This window comes from Mobula birostris, chromosome 17, assembly GCF_030028105.1.
Source record: "Mobula birostris isolate sMobBir1 chromosome 17, sMobBir1.hap1, whole genome shotgun sequence".
NCBI classification, from domain to species: Eukaryota; Metazoa; Chordata; class Chondrichthyes; order Myliobatiformes; family Myliobatidae; genus Mobula; species Mobula birostris.
The window spans coordinates 39,196,423-39,217,016 of NC_092386.1; the positions used below are offsets into that span (position 1 = coordinate 39,196,423).

The 20,594-nt window shown below is 40.0% G+C and overlaps 1 protein-coding gene across 1 annotated transcript in view; it reads left to right on the forward strand.

Moving 5' to 3' along the window:
• The window catches only part of LOC140211392 (phosphoserine aminotransferase-like), a 30,747-nt gene extending 10,382 nt beyond the window's left edge, over positions 1-20,365 (forward strand). The window contains exons 4-9 of the mRNA XM_072281080.1: positions 2,048-2,253; positions 2,345-2,517; positions 7,281-7,450; positions 14,491-14,619; positions 19,476-19,613; positions 19,759-20,365. Coding sequence (XP_072137181.1) covers positions 2,048-2,253; positions 2,345-2,517; positions 7,281-7,450; positions 14,491-14,619; positions 19,476-19,613; positions 19,759-19,864 — 922 coding nt within the window. The 3' untranslated portion in view covers positions 19,865-20,365. The remainder of the gene's footprint in view (positions 1-2,047; positions 2,254-2,344; positions 2,518-7,280; positions 7,451-14,490; positions 14,620-19,475; positions 19,614-19,758) is intronic.
• Positions 20,366-20,594: the final 229 nt, after the last annotated feature.

Here is a 20,594-nt window from a genome sequence, read left to right on the forward strand (position 1 = left end):
TGGCTAATCTTGAGTTGAAAACCTATGTGAGGCTGAGTTAACATAAGAACCTAAGAAATGGGAACGGGAGTAGGCCATCTGGCCCATCGAGCCTGTTCCACCATGCAATTAGATCATGGCTGATCTGGCCATGGATTCCTCTTCACCTACCTGCTTTTTCCCCATAACTCTTAATTTCCCCTACTATGGAAAAATCTATCCAAACTTGTCTTGAAGATATTTACTGAAGTAGCCTCCACTGCTTCATTGGGCAGAGAATTACAGATTCAATATTCTCTGAGGGGGAAGCAGTTCCTCCTTATCTGTCCCAAATCTACTCCCCTGAATCTTGAGGCTGTGTCTCCTAGCTCTAGTCTCACCTACCAGTGGAAACAACTTTCCTGCCTCTGTCTTATCAATTGTTTTCATAATTTCATATGTTTCTATCAGATATCCTCTCGTTCTTCTGAATTCCAGCGAATACAGTCCCCTGCAGCTCAATCTCTCCTTATAGTCTAACCCCTCATCTCTGGAATCAACCTGGTGAGCCTCCTCTGCACCACCTCCAAAACCAGAATATCCTCCTTCAAGGAAGGAGACCAGAACTGCACACAGTACTCCAGGTGCAGCCTCACCAGTACCCTGTACTGTTGCAGCATGACCTACCTGCTCTTGAATTCAATCCCTCTAGCAATGAAGGGCAATATTCCATTTGCCGCCTTGATGGCCTGCTGCACTTGCAAACCAATCTTTTGATTCATGCACAAGCACTTCCAAGTCCCTGTGTACAGCAGCATGCTGCAATTTTTTTTAACGATTTAAATAATGATCTGCTCTTTTATTTTTCCTTCCGAAGTGGATAACCTTACATTTACCAACATTGTACTCCATCTGCCAGACCCTTGCCCACTCACTTAACATATATAATATCTAATATATATGTAATATCTGCAGACTCTCTGTATCTTCTGCACTTTGCTTTTCCACTCAATTTAGTATCATCAGCAAACTTAGATACACTACACTGGGCCCCTTCTTCCAGATCGTTAATGTATACCGTGAACAGTTGCGGGCCCAGCACTGACTCCTGTGGCACACCACTCACACTGATTGCCAACCAGAGTAACAGAGTGGTTTGTTTTTTTAAAATTTCAATACTTTAAATCTGTCTCTGATACTAATTTTTTTTAATTAAAACTATTTTTAAAATATTTTAATCCCTTGGTGAGCTTTTTTAAAAACAGTTCCAAGGCCTTTGGTCACAACAAGCTGTCAGATGGGCCAGCAAGGCATTGCAGGCGTAGGCCTTAGCATCTCTCAAGCAAGGCCTCATTACGACTTGTGGTGTTCTCCATTTCACTGGAAGGGTTTTGGATGTGCATAGTCAATGTGTTTGGTCCTCTGCTCCTGTGCCATCTTTGTGGTGGTGACTAGTTCGGGTGCTGGACTCCACTGGCATTTCACCTTTTCTACAATATTCACCTGTAGAATTGAGTTCAACTTGTATACTGGTTATAAGAAAAAATACTTACTGGAATCATAATGATAATGCAGTCTGATGGATACACTTTTCAACTTGTGTGTCCTTGGTAACAATTTTATCGGTTAGGTTATTTACATACTTACTATCATTTGTATTATTTAAGGGATGAATGTCTTTTTCCCCTTTCCCCCCCCCCCACTCCAAGAATAAACCAAGGCTCTGTCTCTCAGTGTGGATGTAAAACATTAAAATAACGAATTGTTCAAAGAAGGGAAGTTGCCCAAATGAACACCTTTCCTTGTGACTTCCTCTTATTTTTGCATTGCTGCTTGTGGGATCTGAGACTTGGTTTGTACCTTGTACTGAAAGAGCAGCCATACTTCAATTGTAGCTATTGGTTGTACAAGCTATTAATGATGCTGTTGGTGGAACACTTGTATCTTTTGAACTGGTTTTCTGCAAACCTGTGAAGATTATTTTCTTTGTTTTGAAAATTACATTGAAACAATCACTTGGGGTAAAGTACTGACTTTTTGTATGAAAGAGAAGCTTTATCTTCAGCCTCTGTCTTGTGTCTTAATGTAGAAAAATCCCAGAAAACTACAAGGTGATTTTCCTCCAGGGAGGTGGAACTGGCCAGTTCAGTGCTGTACCTCTAAATCTTATTGGATTGAAAGAAGAAAGGTGTGCAGATTACGTAGTTACGGGAGCCTGGTCTGCTAATGCAGCCAAAGAAGCAGAGAGATATGGAAAGGTGAACATTGTCCATCCCAAGCTTGATGCATACAGAAGTAAGGACTTGTATTTTCTCTGTGGAATTCTGGCTGATCTATTACAGCTATCGTGGTATATAGACCAAAGGTTTATTCTCTTGTTCTGCAGGTATCCCTGATCCACAGTGTTGGAATTTGAACCCAAATGCCTCTTATGTCTATTATTGTGCCAATGAGACTGTTCATGGTGTGGAATTCCCCTTTATCCCTGACACAAAGGGAACAGTGCTAGTCTGTGACATGTCATCAAGTTTTCTTTCAAAGCCAGTGGATGTCAGCAAGGTAAGTCCTAACCTTCTATTCTCATCTACTGTTGCCTCTATACTACCACTGGGGTGGGGTGGTGGGGGGAACAAGTGTTTGGCGCACTTCTTCTGTTGCATAGACAGAACATGGAACAACTTTGGGTTTTATATAGGAAAGATGTATTCAAGTCAAATTAGATGGGTGCCAAAAAATTGTAAGTGGCCACTGAGTGTATGTTTAAGGTCTTCTGTAGCCCAAACACTTCAAGGTTTTTTATTGAGAGTTCAGACATGTGCTTCTACACACCACTGTTCTAGCACATGGTTATTTGAGTTACTGTCTCTCTCCTGTCAGCTTGAACCAGTCTGGCCATTCTCCTCTGATCTCTCTCATTAACTAGGCACTTTTGCCCACAGAACTGCAGCTTACTGGATGTTTTTTGCTTTCCGCACCATTCTCTGTAAACTCCAAAATTTAATGAAGAGGATTAGATGGGCAAAAGTTCTTCAGTGTATCCAAGAGGGATTCCTGAAATGGCCCTTAGAGAGGGAGAAAACAAACTAGAACTGTTTTTGGGAAATGGTTCGGGCCAGGTGACAAACCTGATAATGGGTCAACATTTTGGGGATAGTGACCATAACTCCTTTTTAAGGTAGCTATGAGCAAGGATAAAATTGGATCGTGTGGGAAAGAACTAAATTGGGGAAGGTCAGATTGTGACTGGAGCTTAAGGGGTGTTGATTAGGAGGCGCTGCTATCAGACGAGTCCCTGTCTGACGTGTGAGTCGTTTAGAGACCAGCTGATCAGAGTTCAGGATCGGCGCATTCTGGTGAGGACACGGATGGTAAGAGAACCTTGGATGACTCTGTCCTAAATTTAGTCAAGAAGAAAAAGGGACATAGAATATGGAGAACAAGACAGGTACAGACCCATAGGCACTAAATGCTGTGATGAATTTAATAACTTCCCAACCAGACTAATTCTTTCTGCTGACATGGTCCACATCCTTCCATTTCCTGCTCATTCATGAGCCATTTGAATACCTTGGCTGTTGCTGGAAGCAAAACCAAAGGCAGCACAGGCCAGGCACCCACACTTCTGTGTATCTGAAATAAAAACTTGCCTCTCACATCTCCTATGAATTTTCCCCCTCTCATCTTAAATGTATGCCCTCTAGTATTAGACCTTTTTAACCATAAGGAAGCTGGTCATGCTGTCTACTTATCAATAATACCTCAATCTTATAAACCATTTTCAGATCTCCGTTCAGCCTCCACCACTTCAGAGAAAATAATTCAAGTTTGTCCAAATTCTCCTTGCAGCACATGCCCTCTAATTCTGACAGCATCCTGGTAAAACCCTTCTGCACCCTCTGAAACCTTGACTGACTTCTTGTAATGGGGTGACCAGAATTGAATGTAATACTCTAGATGTGGTCTAACTTGAGTCTAATAAAGCTGCAACGTTATTTCCCGACTCTTGAACTTAGTTCTCAAATAATAAAGGTGAGCTTGCCATACGCCTTTACCTTCCTGTCATCCTGAAGCATCTCTCCTTATGTTTGTATTCCATTCCTTAGCAATAAACTATAGTATTCTGTTACATCAGCTATTTGTGGTTCGTACACTACAACTCCCAGATGACTCTGTTTGAAAGCTCTTGCCATCTAGATAGGACAAAATTTAAACTTTCTTTCCCATTCATTCTAGTATTCTATCAAGTTTCTAAAACTACTTCAATTTCTGGGCTTCTCTTTCTGGAAATCTACCACTTTGAATACAATAGTATTGACAATGTTTTTACTTCTGTTCTTCTATGGAAGGATTTCAATCCCCACTTTTATTTGGCTGCATTATAATAGTTGTCTCATTGAGGAGATCTGCTTTTAATGTTTGCTTTGTACTGACATTTGAGCCAGATACCCAATCCAAGTGTTACAAAAATCACCCCTTGAAATAATGATCAGAAATCTGTATTTACCAACAAGTACCTTTATTGTCTTAATGACGTTGTTGTCTTTATTGACCTTGTACAACCAATACATGTGTGCACTTCAACTAAGTTTTCCTGACCTTGCATGAGCAGTCAGACCAGAAAAGATTTTACCAGTTAAAAAGGAGTTTCTGCTGCTGGCCACATCATCTTCGTAGTTCCATTTCGAATCTCCACATATCTGTGGGGCACCTCATATCTGCGATAGTTGTTCTACAACTATAAAAGTGTCTGTTTTTTACATTCATTTCTTACCAATTCAAATATTGCATTCCACTGTCATTAACCGTTAACACCTTTATATTGGCTCTGTTCCATCTTCCAGGCTAGCATCCATTTATTCCCTCTTCCCAGCAAATGACAGTTGGTAATTTATCACTCTTTGTTCTCAATCAACTTGAATCACACAGGCTGACATTCACAAACCTGCATGTTAAAATCCTGAAGCACCTACAATAACTCCAAAAGACTGAGGTTTGGTAAAATACTGAAAGGCTTTTATTCGCTGTACAATACGACCTCCATGGTGAGTGTCTGCCCCGGACTGAGGGGGAGGGGCAAGGCAAACACCTTTATACAGGACTGTGTGGGAGGAGCCACAGGGGCAGTCAGCAGAGGGGCGTGTCCAGACAGTTAACCCAGTTACTATATATATATATATATATATATAGTTTACCACAAATCCAGCCAAAGAACAACTCACAAATAATGCCTTATTTGGAAATAGTCCCTAGTTCAGATTACCCGAGGCATCATTGTCTCTTCTTTAAACCACTGATCAAGTTAAGTGAGTGATTCACAAAATGGAGAACAGAATGTGTTCATAAAATGGCAGCCTCCATCCCCAAGCACACAGCAAGAACAAAGACAATTGGGCTGCCTGCTTCCACTGCCCTGAATTCATTCAAATTTACTGATTTGTAGACAATAGTTCTTTCTGGCCAACACAGGGCTGACAGGGCCTGACTGTTTTGGGTTCCAGTTGTATAGTGGGCTGGTCTGGATCTTAAAGGTCATGTGCAAACTACGTTGAGAGCAAGGTGTCTCCCTACATTGAGGTGCTGGGGTGGGGGAGGGGGTGGAACCAAGAACTTGGTTAACTGGTTACCTTGAGATGGACAGATGGAAGTGAACTAGGGTTGGCTCTCCAATGGTAATTCCAGCAGTGAGGCTCACTGAAAGCTGTTGAATTGTTAGAGACATGAGCCAGCAGCCCTTCAGCAGAATGACTGGATGTGGTTGTCCTCCTACTTGCATCACTGACGCCAACACATTAAAGTCTTTAGGCTCTTTTTGTAGTAGAAAATGAGTGCTATGTGGCAAGTATTTTGCTTTCAAGACAATTAAAATTTGTGTATTGTCAGTCTCTCAACAAAATGTACATTTCATGGCAGGATCTGATATGGAGTCATACAACACGGAAATGGACTCTTTGGCTCATAATCTATACTAATCCTATCTGTCCACATTAGCTCTCTCTCATCAATGGCTTGCCTACTTAAGCAACTATCTAGATGCTTCTTAAATGTAATGACTATATTTGATTCTACTTTCCTTGGGGAGTGCATTCCCTGATATAAGCTACTTTTTGTTTTGTAATGTAACCACTTGCCCTAGAATCTATGCCCTTTTGTTTTTGATAACTCAACCATGAGGTAGCTACCCTGACTGTACCTTTCTTAGAATATGAAATTTATATAATATACACACACTCATATATAAAAAAATTAAAGTGCATGTATGCTGTAGACTTGTTTACTATAGTAACGATTGTGCTTTTCTTTTGTTGCTAACTCTGTTTACTCCACCTTAGTATCCTTCTATTGTTTCTAGTTAAAGCTAGAAAGGTATGGTAAATAGAGCTCAACTTTTGGTATTCCTCAACTTTTTTTTAAACAACCTGATAGAATGTGGCAATAAGTAGAAGAGTAAGATTTGTGTTTAGTTTAAGAGCTTCCTATAATTGTATTTGGGGTGGGGGGGGGAACGAATTCAATTCAACAGGATCTTGTAGAAATATCCCAGACCTTTTTCTCCAGATGTTGCATTTAACTCTGCAACAAAGACTGCTGTTGATCCAGACAACCTTTGCTCCAGGTCTGGGCTACGTGGCCTGCTATTTGGAAAATGTGCCAAGTACCTGGGCAGAGTTTTGCCCAGTGAGGATCAATACTGTTCAGCATATTCGTTATTGAGAGTGTTTGTAGAGCCTAGCAACAGAACCCAACTGTATGGAATGCATTTTTTTAAACCAGTACAGTTCTCTATACTGATACTTCAAAAGTTGTTTATATATACACACTCATTTAGTATGGAATTTGTTTCCTTACACTAATAACTTGCTGAATATTTCTGAATATTTGGACTTTCTAGACTTTGGTATAGCAGAAAACCAATCTGTGTCTGGGCAGCTGATAGCTGCTTATGTTTTTTAACAGTTCGTGGAAAATTGCAATGAATTTAAAACTAAACCTTGTATTAATCCACTCAGTAAAACTCTGAAAATCCACCCTGTGATTTCAGAGGTCAAGTGGCTCAGCATTTACCTTCCCTGGTGGTATTTGCTACAATCCTCCTTTACTGAAAAAATAATCTGCTGTGTTATGTCTTGAAACAAAGTGGTTTGGTTTATTAGTAAACTAGAACATCTGTAAGTCTATTGAAATGCCAAAACATTCCATCTGATGGTCTGGAACCACTGAAGTATTAAATGTACTGTATTAATGGAGTTTTACTGTTGTCTGTTGTTAGTAATTGGGTGCAAGGATAAAAGGCAATGAAACAGTAAATTTATTCCCTTCTGCAGTTTGGTTTAATTTTTGCTGGTGCACAGAAGAATATTGGCTGTGCTGGGGTGACTGTGATAATAATCAGAGAGGATCTTCTGGGATATGCACTGAAAGAATGTCCAGTAATTTTTGACTATAAAATACAAGTGAGCTGCAATTCCCTGTACAATACGCCAGCAAGCTACAGGTAAGTGGCTTGATTTTTGGATTAGTTGTTCTTTGTACCAATGCATGCCAGTCTCCATACAAAAATAGGATAGCGGCTTCTATATGGTTTATTTGTAATGAATAGTGTTTGATGTCAAATTAATGTTGAGGAAAATGTAGTTCATGGCTACTTAAATAGTGGTAATGACTCTGGGCAAGGAGTTAACATTCTTAACTGCAGTACCCAAAAGTTCTACCACCTCAGCTTCAGTTTCACTAAAATGACACCTCTATCTTACTCTTGTACAATACATTAATAATTTGAATTGCTGTGACCCTGTATTCATGCAAAGCTAAAACTCAGAATAATAAGATTTAACTTGGTGGCAAGTTAGGTACCCCATTAACAATTGATGATGCGTTGTTGCTAATGACTTCCTGGTACTGATATTAATATCATTGTGTGCATACAGTAAAATCCCACCAAGAACTTAGTTCTTTTTGACATTTTCATGAAAGCCTTTACCTGCTCTCAGTCCAATCTTCCTCCTTTTTGTTTCTCCTGTTCCTGACTTGCTATTTTAGATTCATAAAGTCACGGAAAAGTTCAGCACAAAACAGGCCCTTTGGCTCATCCACTCTGTGCAGAGCCACTTCAACTGCCTACTCCAGTTGACCTACACCAGGATCATATCCCTCCGTACCCCTACCATCCTTGTGCCTGTCTCGTCTCTTTTAAATGTTGAAATGGAGCTCGCATGCACCACTTGGACTAGCAGCTCATTCCCCACTCTCAACCCTCTGAGTGGAAAAAGTTTCCATCCATGCTTCCCTTAAACCTTTCACCCTTCACCCATGACCTCTAGTTGTAGTCCCACCTAACCTCAGTGGAAAAAGCCTGCTTGGACTTGCCCTATCTATACCCCTCATTTTGTATATCTCAGTCAAATATCTTCTCAATCTCTTATGTTCCAAGGAATAAAGTCCTAAGCTATTCAGTCTTTCCATATATCTTGGGTCCTCCAGACCCGGCAACATCCTTGTAAATTTCTCTGTAATCTTTCAGCCTTATTTATATCTTTCCCGTAGGTAGGTAATCAAAACAATACTCCATATTAGGTCCCCCCCCCCCCCAATGCCTTGTACACCTCCAGCATAGCATCCCATCTCCTGTACTCGTACTCTGATTTATTAAGGCCAATGTGCCAAAATCTTTCTCTATGACCCTATCTACCTGTACCACTTTCCACAAATTATGGACCTGTATTCCTAGATCCCTTTGTTCTACCACACTCCTCGGAGCTCTACCGTTCACTGTGTAAGATCTATCCTGGTTGTGTAACTACTGAAATGCAACACCTCACATTTGTCTGCATTAAATTCTATTTACTGTTTTTCAGCCCTCTCTTTTTTTTTCCCCCCAGTTGATCCAGAACCTGCTGCAACCCATGATGTTCTTTCTTGTTGTCCACTACACACCCGATCTTGTCATCCACAAGTTTGCTGTCCAGTTAACCACGTTATCATCCTGATCGTTGATATTTGACAAACAGCAATGGACACTGATCCCTCCACTAATCACAGGCCTCCAGTCTGAGAGGCAATCATCTACTACCATGCTCTGGCTTCTCCCACAAAGCCAGTCTCTATCCAATTTGCTCCCTCATCTTGATTTTGCTTCATTTTACTTCATCTCTTCTAATTCCTGGTCTTTTTTTTTTAATAAACCTTCAGTCTGATGAGTATCCAGTTGCTAGCCCAGTTTCCCTTTTCTGTTTGAAAGGACATGCCACACAAAAGTAATTACAGAAACAAAAGAATCCTTTTACAATTAATTTACAAATGCCATTTGGATGCTTGGATACTTGAAGTGATGGGTACTTGAACTGTTTTGTAAATGATGTGCCTCTAGAATGCCCAACAGTTGGGCAAGTTGCCCTATTTATTTGTCTGTGGTATAAAGTATTAAGTCAACAGATGGCACTTGTGATGTGCAGCGATGTTGCCCATAAATCTATTAGATGTACTTCTTCTGGACTACGATCACTGTAATCTTGGGAGTCCTTGTGCAGAACACCCTAAAGGTTAACTTGCAAGTTGAGTTAGTGGTGAGGAAGGCCATGTTAGCATTCATTTTCGAGAGGTCGAGAATACAAGAACAAGGATGTGATGTTGAGGCTTTAAAAGGCACCGGTGAGGCCTCGCTTTGAGTATTGTGAACAGTTTTGGGCCCCTCATTTTTAAAAAAAATGTGCTGGCATTGGAGAGGTTCCAGAGGAGGTTCACAAGTATGATTCCAGGAATGAAAGGGTTATCATATGAGTAACATTTGATGGCCGTGGGTCTGTACTTGCTGGAACTCAGAAGGATGGGGTGGGGATCTCTTTGAAACCTTTTGAATATTGAAAGGCCTAGACAGAGTAGATATGGAAAGGATGTTTTCCATGGTGGGGGGAGTCTAGGACAAGAGGGCACAGCCTCAGGATAGAGGGGTGCCCTTTCAAAACAGAGATGCAGAGACATTTCCTTAGCCAAAGGGTAGTATATTTGTGGAATTTGTTGCCACATGCAACTGTGGAGGTCAGGTCGTTGTGTGTATTGAATGCAGAGATTGATAGGTTTTTGATTGGACATGGCATCAAAGGTTATGGGGAGAAGGCTGGGAACTGGGGTTGAGGAGGGGGGTGGAAAAGGATCGGCCATGATTGAATGACTCGATGGACCAGATGGCCTAATTCTGCTCCTATGTCTTATGGTCTAATCTGCAGCCTATGATTTTCCCCTTAAGAAATGTACTTTTGAACAGTCTTAAACCAACGGTTCCCAATGTGGGTGATATTGCCCCTGGGGATGCTGGGAATTTCTAAGGGGGCAATAAAGATGACGGGGGGGTTAGGTTTGGTGGGGGGGGGAGAGAGACACTCGGTAACAATGGGGGCAGCTGAGGGATTACATGCTTAATTTAAGAAATGAATTACTTATTATAAGCATTTGATCCTCAGTGCCTCATTGATTATAATCACCTCTTGCTAATCCACAGTTCTCATCGACAATACTTGAAGTATGTTATAGTTGTTGAAAGGTAATGTGACGCTTCTGTATTTGACCTCATGAGAAATCTGACCTGAAGCAACTGTGTTATTTCTGGGCCTGGCCTGGGCTTTATAGGCATTCGCTACTAAAGTATAGTGTTAGTTGGTATGATTCCCATACTCTGTGTAGTGACACAATTCCTGTGAATTAGGGTATGTTGTTCAACAGGGTAACGTTCAGAATCTGTCCTTTTGACCACATTTTTCTATCCCATTGCCCAATCAAGATAGCAATGCCTCACTTCATGTATCTTGAGGCAGAGAGTCAGGTTTTGTCTGCGCTATTATGATGTCATAACTTCCCCTATATTGATCGCAGCACTTGAGGTTGGATGTAAATAAAGGTGACTGACTGTGGACAAAAATGGTAGAAGCAGACTGAATGGAAAAAGTGTAGACAGTATATTGTGGAGTATCTGAAATATGGACTTGTACCAGCACACTGCGTCTGACAGCAGCCAATGTTTTGTTTTAAATGGGACAATGAATCCATCCAGGCTCCTTGGGCATTCGAAGAGAATACACTCTGGTAAAGCAAACAAGAACCTGGCTGATTTTTTTTCAATCACTTCATGAAAACTTTCAGACAAGGAAAACATGTCAAAACTTGTTTGCCAGCACTTCTCAACAAAACAGTGATGGTTGGGGTGTAAACGTAACTTTGCTGAAACAAATAACGGCAGCACTTATCTCTTCACCCGTTTATTTCTTCGAGCTCAGCCAGCGAGTGAACTTGGACCCGACATCAGGGAGAGAACCTTTCTCATCTCCCCGGCGGTTCTACAAGTTCGCTGCCTGATGTCAGAAGTTATAAGGCCACCGATACAAAAGAACAATCAGTTTGATAACCATTTTGGCCAAGTCAATGGTCTATTGATACAGAAGTACAATCAATTTGTTAGACACTCCAGCCACCTTAATTAAAGAAAGGAATGTCCTACCTGGTTTGCTGGAGCCACAACTTAATGACAAAGATAAGAACATCCGTCAAATTTATGCTTTAATTAAGAAAGGAATGTTCTGTCTAATTTCCATCAGGTCCTGCTTTTTGTCAAAATCAAAAGGTGTGAAAAGCCCAGAGACATCTTACGTGGATCTGGGTGAACTTCAACCCTATCTTGCTCCAAAGAAAGCAGCTGTGAGACATTATTCAAACACACTGCAGTCACAGACATAGTCAGTACTTAATTCATTGTTTACAGGGATCTGAGAATCCCCCATTCCCTTAAACTTTATCAAGGTGCTTCAAACAGCATTTCATTGCTAAATCTGGAAAGCCCCACAATTGAAGAGCTGGTTCTGCTGCAAGCAAGGGAAGTTTGTGTAAGGTTTTGCATGAGTCACCAGACCCAATAATTAAAGGGATTCTTCTCAGCGAATACTCTGTTCAAAGACGAATAGATGAAATGCCAGTGGATGTGGATCAACGGCAGGCTGCCACCCTTGGGTTACATCCTTGGAAAAAGTTGTTCCTAAACATATTTACTATTTATTGTGTAATTCAGACATCATCTGCTACAAACAAATACAAGTGATCGGCTGCAAAAATCATGACATTTTATCAGTTAAAAATGTTATCAGAGTGGTAAATAAAATCAAGTCGTATGCTTTGAATTCTTGACTATTTTGAGAGCTTTGTATTGAGAATGATGAACAGTTTGAATGCTTGCTGTTGCACACAGAAATCAGATGGCTCTCAAAAGGAAGCTGCCTGAGATGGTTTTGTGCACTCTTTTTGAAACTGATAAAGGTCTCTGAAGACTCAAATGCTTTGTTCAGTAATTGATTCAAGAATATTAGTCATGACATTGCGTACTTGTCAGAATTGTTTAAAGTTTAATGAAATCAATCTTCAGCTACAGGGATACCTATGTGAGTCTTATCAAAGTCAAATCAGTTGTCTCTGTATCTCTGTCCAAGTTTACCCTATTTAAGTGCAAAATTGCCGTCACACCCTTTTCCAATTTCTGAGCCCCTCTGTCTTGGAAGAGAAGGAAAGGATAACGGATGATCAAATAAACTGTGCCCACCTGGGTGAGCTGCATTAAGATGTGTCAGAGAGATTTTAGAATCTTCTCTCAATCCAAATTCTAGATTGGTTGTTAATTCCTCATTACAAGTGTTCAGGAATTGAATTATCAGGAAGGATGAAGGAAGAGCTGATCTTGCTATGAAATAACTGAGCTGAAGCTTGGGCTTTTAATAATAAAAAAAAATCATATCAAGACTTTTTGTTGCAGAAAGAAATCTGAGTGCTATCCTGCAATGAGGAAATAAGGTCAGGATGTTCCTTATTGCCTTTAGAACATCATATTTAGTGGAGCGTAGTTTCAGTGCAGATGTCCAACTTCTTTCAAAGCAATGGAATGGACTGCAAGTTACTGAATGTAGGAATCAGTCTCCTGAGTGACATTCAAATGTTGAGAAGCTGATACCACTGCACCAAGCTTATTAATCTCATTAAAAGGTGAAGAAGCAATGAAGTTCTAAATAATTGGACTACTGATGTACACTCTAAAATTGATAAATTGTTTTTACTTTAATTTTATTTGTGGCTTTGAATAATCTTTGCAATTACTTGTCATTGCTTTGAATTTACAGTTTCCATTTTCTTTCACTGCATTTGTAAATAGAAGCTTTTAATAGTTGTGTAATGGCTGGAAAGGGAAAGGTTTGGTATGTGGTCTTAGAGCTGACAAGCACAAAAGTTTAGGAACCACTGGAGTAAATGAACTAGGTTTTGTTTTACATTCTCCTGAAGGATTCAGCAAACCTGACTCTTGGGAATGCAGTTATAGCATCTTGAAGACGAAGGTCAGCCTTCGCTTGGGCAGACTTTAGGCCAGATTAAAGTGTTGAAGCTGTAGATAGGAAAGTGAACTGGTGTTCAGCCCCACTATTCCATGCCAGCCAAGATCTCCTACCTGAGCCTGTTTTTCCAGCCCCCCCCTTTCTCACTATCACTATTGGATGGGAGGTGCTGGATTCTCAGGTTCCCTACCACCAGCTTCAGGAGCAGTTGTCCTGCAACTATTGGACTACTGGACTGGCTTTGCTGACCTCAGTGCTGAACTGACTCTGCAGCCTGTACACTCACTTTTGGGAACTCACCAGTTCATGTTCCATATATTTATTGATTTAAAAAAATTATTTACAGTATTTGCCCTTTTGCATTTTGAATGATCGTCATTCTTTGTGTGTGGGTGTGTTTTTTTTTGTGGATTCTACTGTTTAATTGTTAACGCCTGCAAGATGATGAATCTGAAGGTTGTACATGGTACACATACTTTGAAAATCAAGTTCAAACTAACATACTTCTAAGATGTTATAATTACAAAAATTGGTATTTCTGACAGGTGACTTCCTGTCTATGCTTTCTCACAAGGCTGAGGGATTCAATACACCTGAAAATATTACATTCACTTTAAAGCAAAATATCTGGACCTGCCTCTCAGTTTTTTTGCACTACCCTACTTCCCATTTTTCTATTTATGATTTATAATTTAAATTTTTAATATTTACTAATTTTAACTACTTTAATATTTAATATTTGTAATCCAGGGAGTGGGAAGTGCAGAATCAAATATCACTGTGATGATTGTATGTTCCAGTACCAATTGTTTGACGACAATAAAGAATAAAGTACCCAGTCCTTCTTTGCTTATCTTTAATGCTACCAATATTGAGTGGATTTCCAAGTGTCGTGATTAGATAATGAATGAACGTGGTAGTAGATGGGGAATGTATCTTGAAATCAAAAATCACTACATTAACAATGATAACATTTATGTTTGTTGGGATGCAGTCTGTAGCAGACTAGAATGATTCCTTAAGCTGTTGGTTGTGTTTTATCCACATGGTCAAAAGACAAAAAAAAATTTTATTTTCTGTTTACGTCTAAATGAATGATGCACATAGGCATGATTTCTATCTTTTCACAGACGAGGCAAATGAAGCTTGAGGTACAATTAAGGTTTTTTCTTTTCAGTTTTTACATTATGGGATTGGTCTTGCAGTGGATTAAGAGTTCTGGGGGTGCTGAAGCAATGGAAGAGAACAGTGCTACCAAATCAAAGCTGATTTATGACATCATTGATGGATCCAGTGGATTCTATGTGTAAGTGTGTGGATTTTATTCATTTCTGTTTACTTATGCATGTTGCATGTATGATTTTGAGGTATACTAAGTTTTAAGTTGTCACCATGATTTTGCGAGTAGCTGGTGAGTAAGTGAGTGGAATATGAAGATTCAGAGGTAATCTTTAAACCAGATTGTAGAACTTGGCAGCTAATAATTTGGATAATGCAAAATGATTGGAAGTAGCTTTTCAGAGTATTTCAGCAAAATGCTTATTTTTGTTAATGGTGTACCGCAGGTGACATTAGGTTGCCTATAAAAGATATTTCCTAATTTGTCTTTGTCTTCCAAACTCTAAGTAATACAGTGCCAGTCTCTCCTCATACAGTATATAAACTTGGCTATTTCTGGAACCCTTTATGGGAGATGGGTCATTTGTTAAGTAAAGAAGCCAAAACTGCACATTATACTCCAGTTGTAAACCCACCAAGGTCCTGATAAAGTTTCCTAGCTCTATTCACTAAGGTTCACATCATTTTTTCCCTCCTCGTCATTTGCTACACTGGCATGTTGGCTTTCCAGTGACCTTGGTGCAATTACACTAAGGACATCAACATTACCTAATATGCCTGCATTTAACAAATAGTGTGCTTTATTGTTACACTTATCAATAATTATCTCACATTTTACTTTATCTACATGTTCTCACACACTTGCTCAGCCTGTCAATATTCCCTGGAAGCCTTTTTATATCCTGCTCTCTATTCGCAGTTTCATTTTGTATCAGCAAACTTGGATATTTGTATTTCGTCCCTTTCTAGCTCTATTGCTGATGATTGTAGGGTAGGGAGGGGGTTATTTTGCCAGAATACTGAGCCCTCTAGAAACTACCTGCTGCTCTTCAAATGGTCCATTTATTCCTACTCTTCGATTACTGTCCAATGATGGTACTCTGTCCACACCAGTACCCCCAGTTCCTCATACCTCAAACTCCTACAAATTAATCAAGCAAGAGTTTTTCCTTCATAAATCCCATGTTGACTTTGCTTAGCCCTAATATTCTTTATCAAGGTGTTCTATTATTGTGTCCTTTCGCGCAAATTCCAGCATTTTTCGTTTTAGTTGTTATGGTAATAAGTTTGTTTTCTCTCTTGTATAGGGCTTCTAATCCTCAATTTCTGGTAAATGGAAACCAAAGCATCTCTAAAGCCACCTCCCTCAAATCTCTGCGTTGCACATTGTCAGATTCTCGGGATTTATCAACTTGTTAAATTTGCCAATTTTTCTATTGCTTTATTTTTTGACTAATACTTAGCTCTCTAGCAAATCTTGCATGTCATTTTCCATGAAGATAGATGCACAGCACAGTAAAACTTAATACAGTGCACGAGACTGGATGTTATTTCTGAGTAGCACTGCTCATTTTTAACTGACTTTTTAAAACATTGCACAGTATTATGACAAATTTTCATTTGAGCCAGTCCAAGTTTAAAGGGAGAATCTGGACCAGGTTTCTGGTGAGTGGGAAGGAGGAATGGCAGATATTACTATGTGAGTCAGATACTAAATCATCAGGGAGAATAATTCAGAAGAGGTGTGTTTAGAAATTTCCCAGCCTGGAACGTTCAACGATTAAGCGCTGACCATTCTGCTTGCCAAGAGTTCTCCTCTGTGATCCTGACTGCAGTTTACATACTGCCAAAAGCCGACACTAATCAGGCACTGGAAATATTGAATGCTGCCATAACTAAACAAGAAACGGCCCACTCCTATGCATTTCATATCATAGTCGGGGACTTCAATCAGGCTTGTTTGAAGAAATCTCTGTCCAATTATCAGCATATAATCTGCAGCACCAGGGGTCCCAACACAGTAGACCACTGCTATACTACAATGAGGAACGCCTACTGTTTCATGCCTAGACTGAATTTTGGTAAATCTGATCACTTGGCTGCATACAGGCAGAGGCTAAAGACAAAGTCTCCAGATATAAGAACACTAAAGGGGTGGGTGACCGGCCTGAGGGGATGGAGCTGCTATGGGATTGCCTTGAGTTGGTGAATTGGCCATGTTAAAGGACTCATCTGTGGATCTCTGAATTAACACACCAAAGTTGTCACAGACTTCATTAAAGCTGTTGTAGATGAGTGTGTCCCCATAAAGTCATTGAGTCTTTCCCAACCAGAAGCTGTGGATGAACAGGGAGATCTGCAATCTGCTGAGGGCCAGATCACTGACTTTCAGATCTGGCAACAAAGTAAAGATGCCAGTGGTCCAGGTGCAATCTTTGGAAAGCCATCTCATGTGCAAAGCGGCAATGCGGAACCAAATTTGAATCACTGAAGGATGCTGAACACCTCTGGCGGGGCTTGAATGCTATTACCTCTTACAAAGTGAAACCAAGCCGCACTGGTGAGGACAGGGCTTCCTACCCTGATGAGCTCAATAACTTCTATGCTCACATCCACAGTCAAAACATGGGAGTATCATGAACTCCCACAGCCCCCGATGACCCTGTCATTTCAGCCTTTGAGGCCGATATTTGAACATCCTTCAGGAGGGTGAACACAAAGAACCCAGCCCAGGTGGGGTACCCGCCGAGTCCTAAGGACCTTTGCTGGTCAACTGTTTAGAGTGTTCACTGAGATCTTTAACCTCTCGCTTCAACAGTCTGAGGTACCCACTTGCTCAAGCAGGCTTCAGTGATATCTGTGCCTAAGAAAAAGGAGGTACCCTGCCTCAATGACTGTTGTTTAGTAGCACGCACATCTACTGTGATGAAGTGCTGGAGGCGATTGGAACATATCAACCTCTGCCTGAGAAACTAATTGGATCTACTCCAATTTGCCTACTGGCACAACAGTTCCACAGCAGTTTCCATCTCATTGGATCTCTATTCAACCCTTGAACATCTGGACAGCAAAGGTGCATACATTAGGATGCTGTAGCTTAGTGTTTAATACTATTCTCCCCTCAAAACTAATCAATCAGCTTCAAGACTTTGGCCTCATGCCTCCTTGTGCAATTGGCTCCTCTTTTTCCTAACTTGCAGATCCCAGTGAGTTCAGATTGGCAACAATATCCCCTCCACAATCTCCACCAGTACAGGTACACCACAAGACTGTGTGCTTAACCTCCTGCTGTACTCACTTCACACTTATGACTGTGAGGCTAAGCACAGCTCCAATGCCATTTTCAAGTTTTCAGATGAAACCACTGTTGTGGGCTGAATCAAAGCTGGTGATGAATCAGCATGTAGGAGGAAGTCTGAAATTCTGGCCGAGCCGCTCCACAGCAACAACCTCTCACTTGGTGTCAGCAAGACCAAGGAGCTGATTATTGCCTACTGGAGGAGGAAACCACAGGTCCATGAGCCAGTCCTCATCGGGGCATCAGAGGTGCAGCGGGTCAGTGATTTAAAATTCCTCAGTGTTATCATTTGGGCGGATCTGTCCTGGGAGCATGTAAATGCATTCATGAAGAAAGCACGGCACCACCTCTACTTCCTTTGAAGTTTGTAAAGATTGGCATGACATCTGAAACTTTGACACACTTTGATAGATGTGTGCTGGAGAGTAACTGGTTGGAAAGACCAATGCCCTTGTTCAGAAAAGCCTACAAAATCTAATGGATATGGCTCAGTCCATCACAGTTAAAGCTCTCCCCACCGTTGAGCACAGCAATACGGAGCATTGTTGCAGGAAAACAGCATCCATCATCAAGTCCTCGACACCCAGGCCGTTCTATCATCTCACTGCTGCCATCAGGAAGAAGGTACAGGAGTCTCAAGACCCATGCCACCAGGTACAGGAACATTTATTACCCCTCAACCATCAGGCTCTTGAACCAGCGGGGATAACTTCACTCACCCCATCACTGAACTGCTCCCACAAAATATGGACTCACTTTCAAGCATTCTTTATCTCATGTACCTGATTGTTGTTGCTTGTTTATTTATTATTTTTTCCCTTTGTATTTGCACAGTTTCTTTTGCAATTTGTTTGTCTATCCTGTCGGGCATGGTCTTTCATTGATTCCATTGTGTTACTTGGATTTACTGTGTATGCGCACAAGAAAATGAATCTCAAGGTTATATATGCTAAAGTGTATGTATTTTGATAATTTACCTTGAATCTTGAAACCATCAGGATTTTGGAAGCATTATGTAGCAGATTATCGAGGTGTTTATTGTAATCGTATAATCCCCCTACCATTTCCTTTTTCTGTATTTATAGAACTTCATACCTCTGTCTATGAAGAGGTATGAAGTTCTATAAATGCTTATATGCTGACGTTAGTCATTTATCTTCAACTCCTACAATCTTTTTAATGCTTCTATTTTGCCTATTTAAAAAAAATAATTTTGGCCTCCAGTTCTTAAATGCTGCCAATCCTCAGGGCTTCTGCTATTACGATCAACTTTTTACAAATTATTAGTTTTGCTTTGAAGCTACATTAGAACTCTGATTTTAATTTTGTTTCCAATGATTCTGTATTTGGTCCACCTGATTTTTTTTTTTGTTTCCAGCACTCCCTTTATATCTGCAAAACTGCATAACATTTTTCAAAGATAAATTACCTGGAGAGTTAATGGGAATAATATTGAATAATCCGGAGAATATTGAGATTTAGTGCATGTTTAATTTCTTTGAGCAGCCAGAGATAAATGATTTTCAGGTTTGGATTTCTGTTTATTAAAACAAATGTTTTTGTTTGTGTTGTATTTTAATTGCTAACCATTACCTGTCCACTGTTATATCTCAATGTTTTCTTTTTCTAGTCAGTCCAGGCCAGTCATCCACTTGTGCGTTTATGGTTACCTCTGATGTGTGAGTGAGGATGTTAGAAGCTCTAGTATTAATGGGAAAAGTCATTTGTAACTCCATTACTTTTAGGTGTCTGACTGATTCAATGTGCAGAAGCAGAATGAACATCCCATTACGCATTGGGAATGCAAATGGAGATGGTATCCTTGAAACAGAGTTTCTTGACCAAGCTGCTAAAAATAATATGCTATCATTAAAAGGCCACAGGTAAGTAATTCAATCAACTCTCTTCTAAATCCCTCTTTGTAAATCTGGCATTCTCAAAAAAGGCTGAAGTTGTAGGGAAATCATTTTATCAAGTACTCCTTTATATACATAGTGATATTAAACTCTGTTTCTCTGCCTGTATTAGGTCTGTTGGTGGAATTCGAGTTTCCCTGTATAATGCTGTGACAGTGGAAGAAACTCAAAGACTGGCTGACTTTATGATCAACTTTATGAAGGAACATTGTACTTAAAACATTTCCTTCAGGTGCCACGCACCAGTTTTAGTTTGACCATTGAACAACCTTCATTTCTATAATGCAGACATGTAGCTTTTTGTTCTTTTGAGATACTTGAATGAATCTTTAATGTAGTGACTGAACTGCCCGGAAGTAACATAGGTTTTCTAAGCTCTTTCTGTTGGATCATCAATTCATTGTATTTAACTTCTCTTATACCCAACAGTGAACTTTGATTCATGGCAGAATTACTAATGCATTATCCCATAATTAGGATCTTGATCTGTAGCTAATCTTTTTTTTAATTTTCTCAAATTCTGTCCTTTTTTTGGCAACTTCATTTCAAGCTGAATTGTGCCTTTGAAACTCGATGAAAATGTTAAATGTGACATTGAGCAACAATACAAAAGCTGGACATGGACCATAATGTCACTAATTTTATGTAGAGAAAATAAGGAAAGAAAAATATAAAATCGTCAGAGCTGAATATAACAATATTATAATAAAAATAAAGATGAACTGAATTTGTTGGTCAACTTTTTCTTAAAATCATAATATCCTAATAATTTAGCATTACTAGGTGTGAACTGTTATGGTTTCAAAGGTACATTTAATGTGAGAAATGTATACAATATACATCCTGAAATGCTTTTTCTTCGCAACCATCCACGAAAACAGAGGAGTGCCCCCCAAAACGAATGACAGTTAAATGGTAGAACCCCAAAGTCCCCTCTAGCTTTCTCCC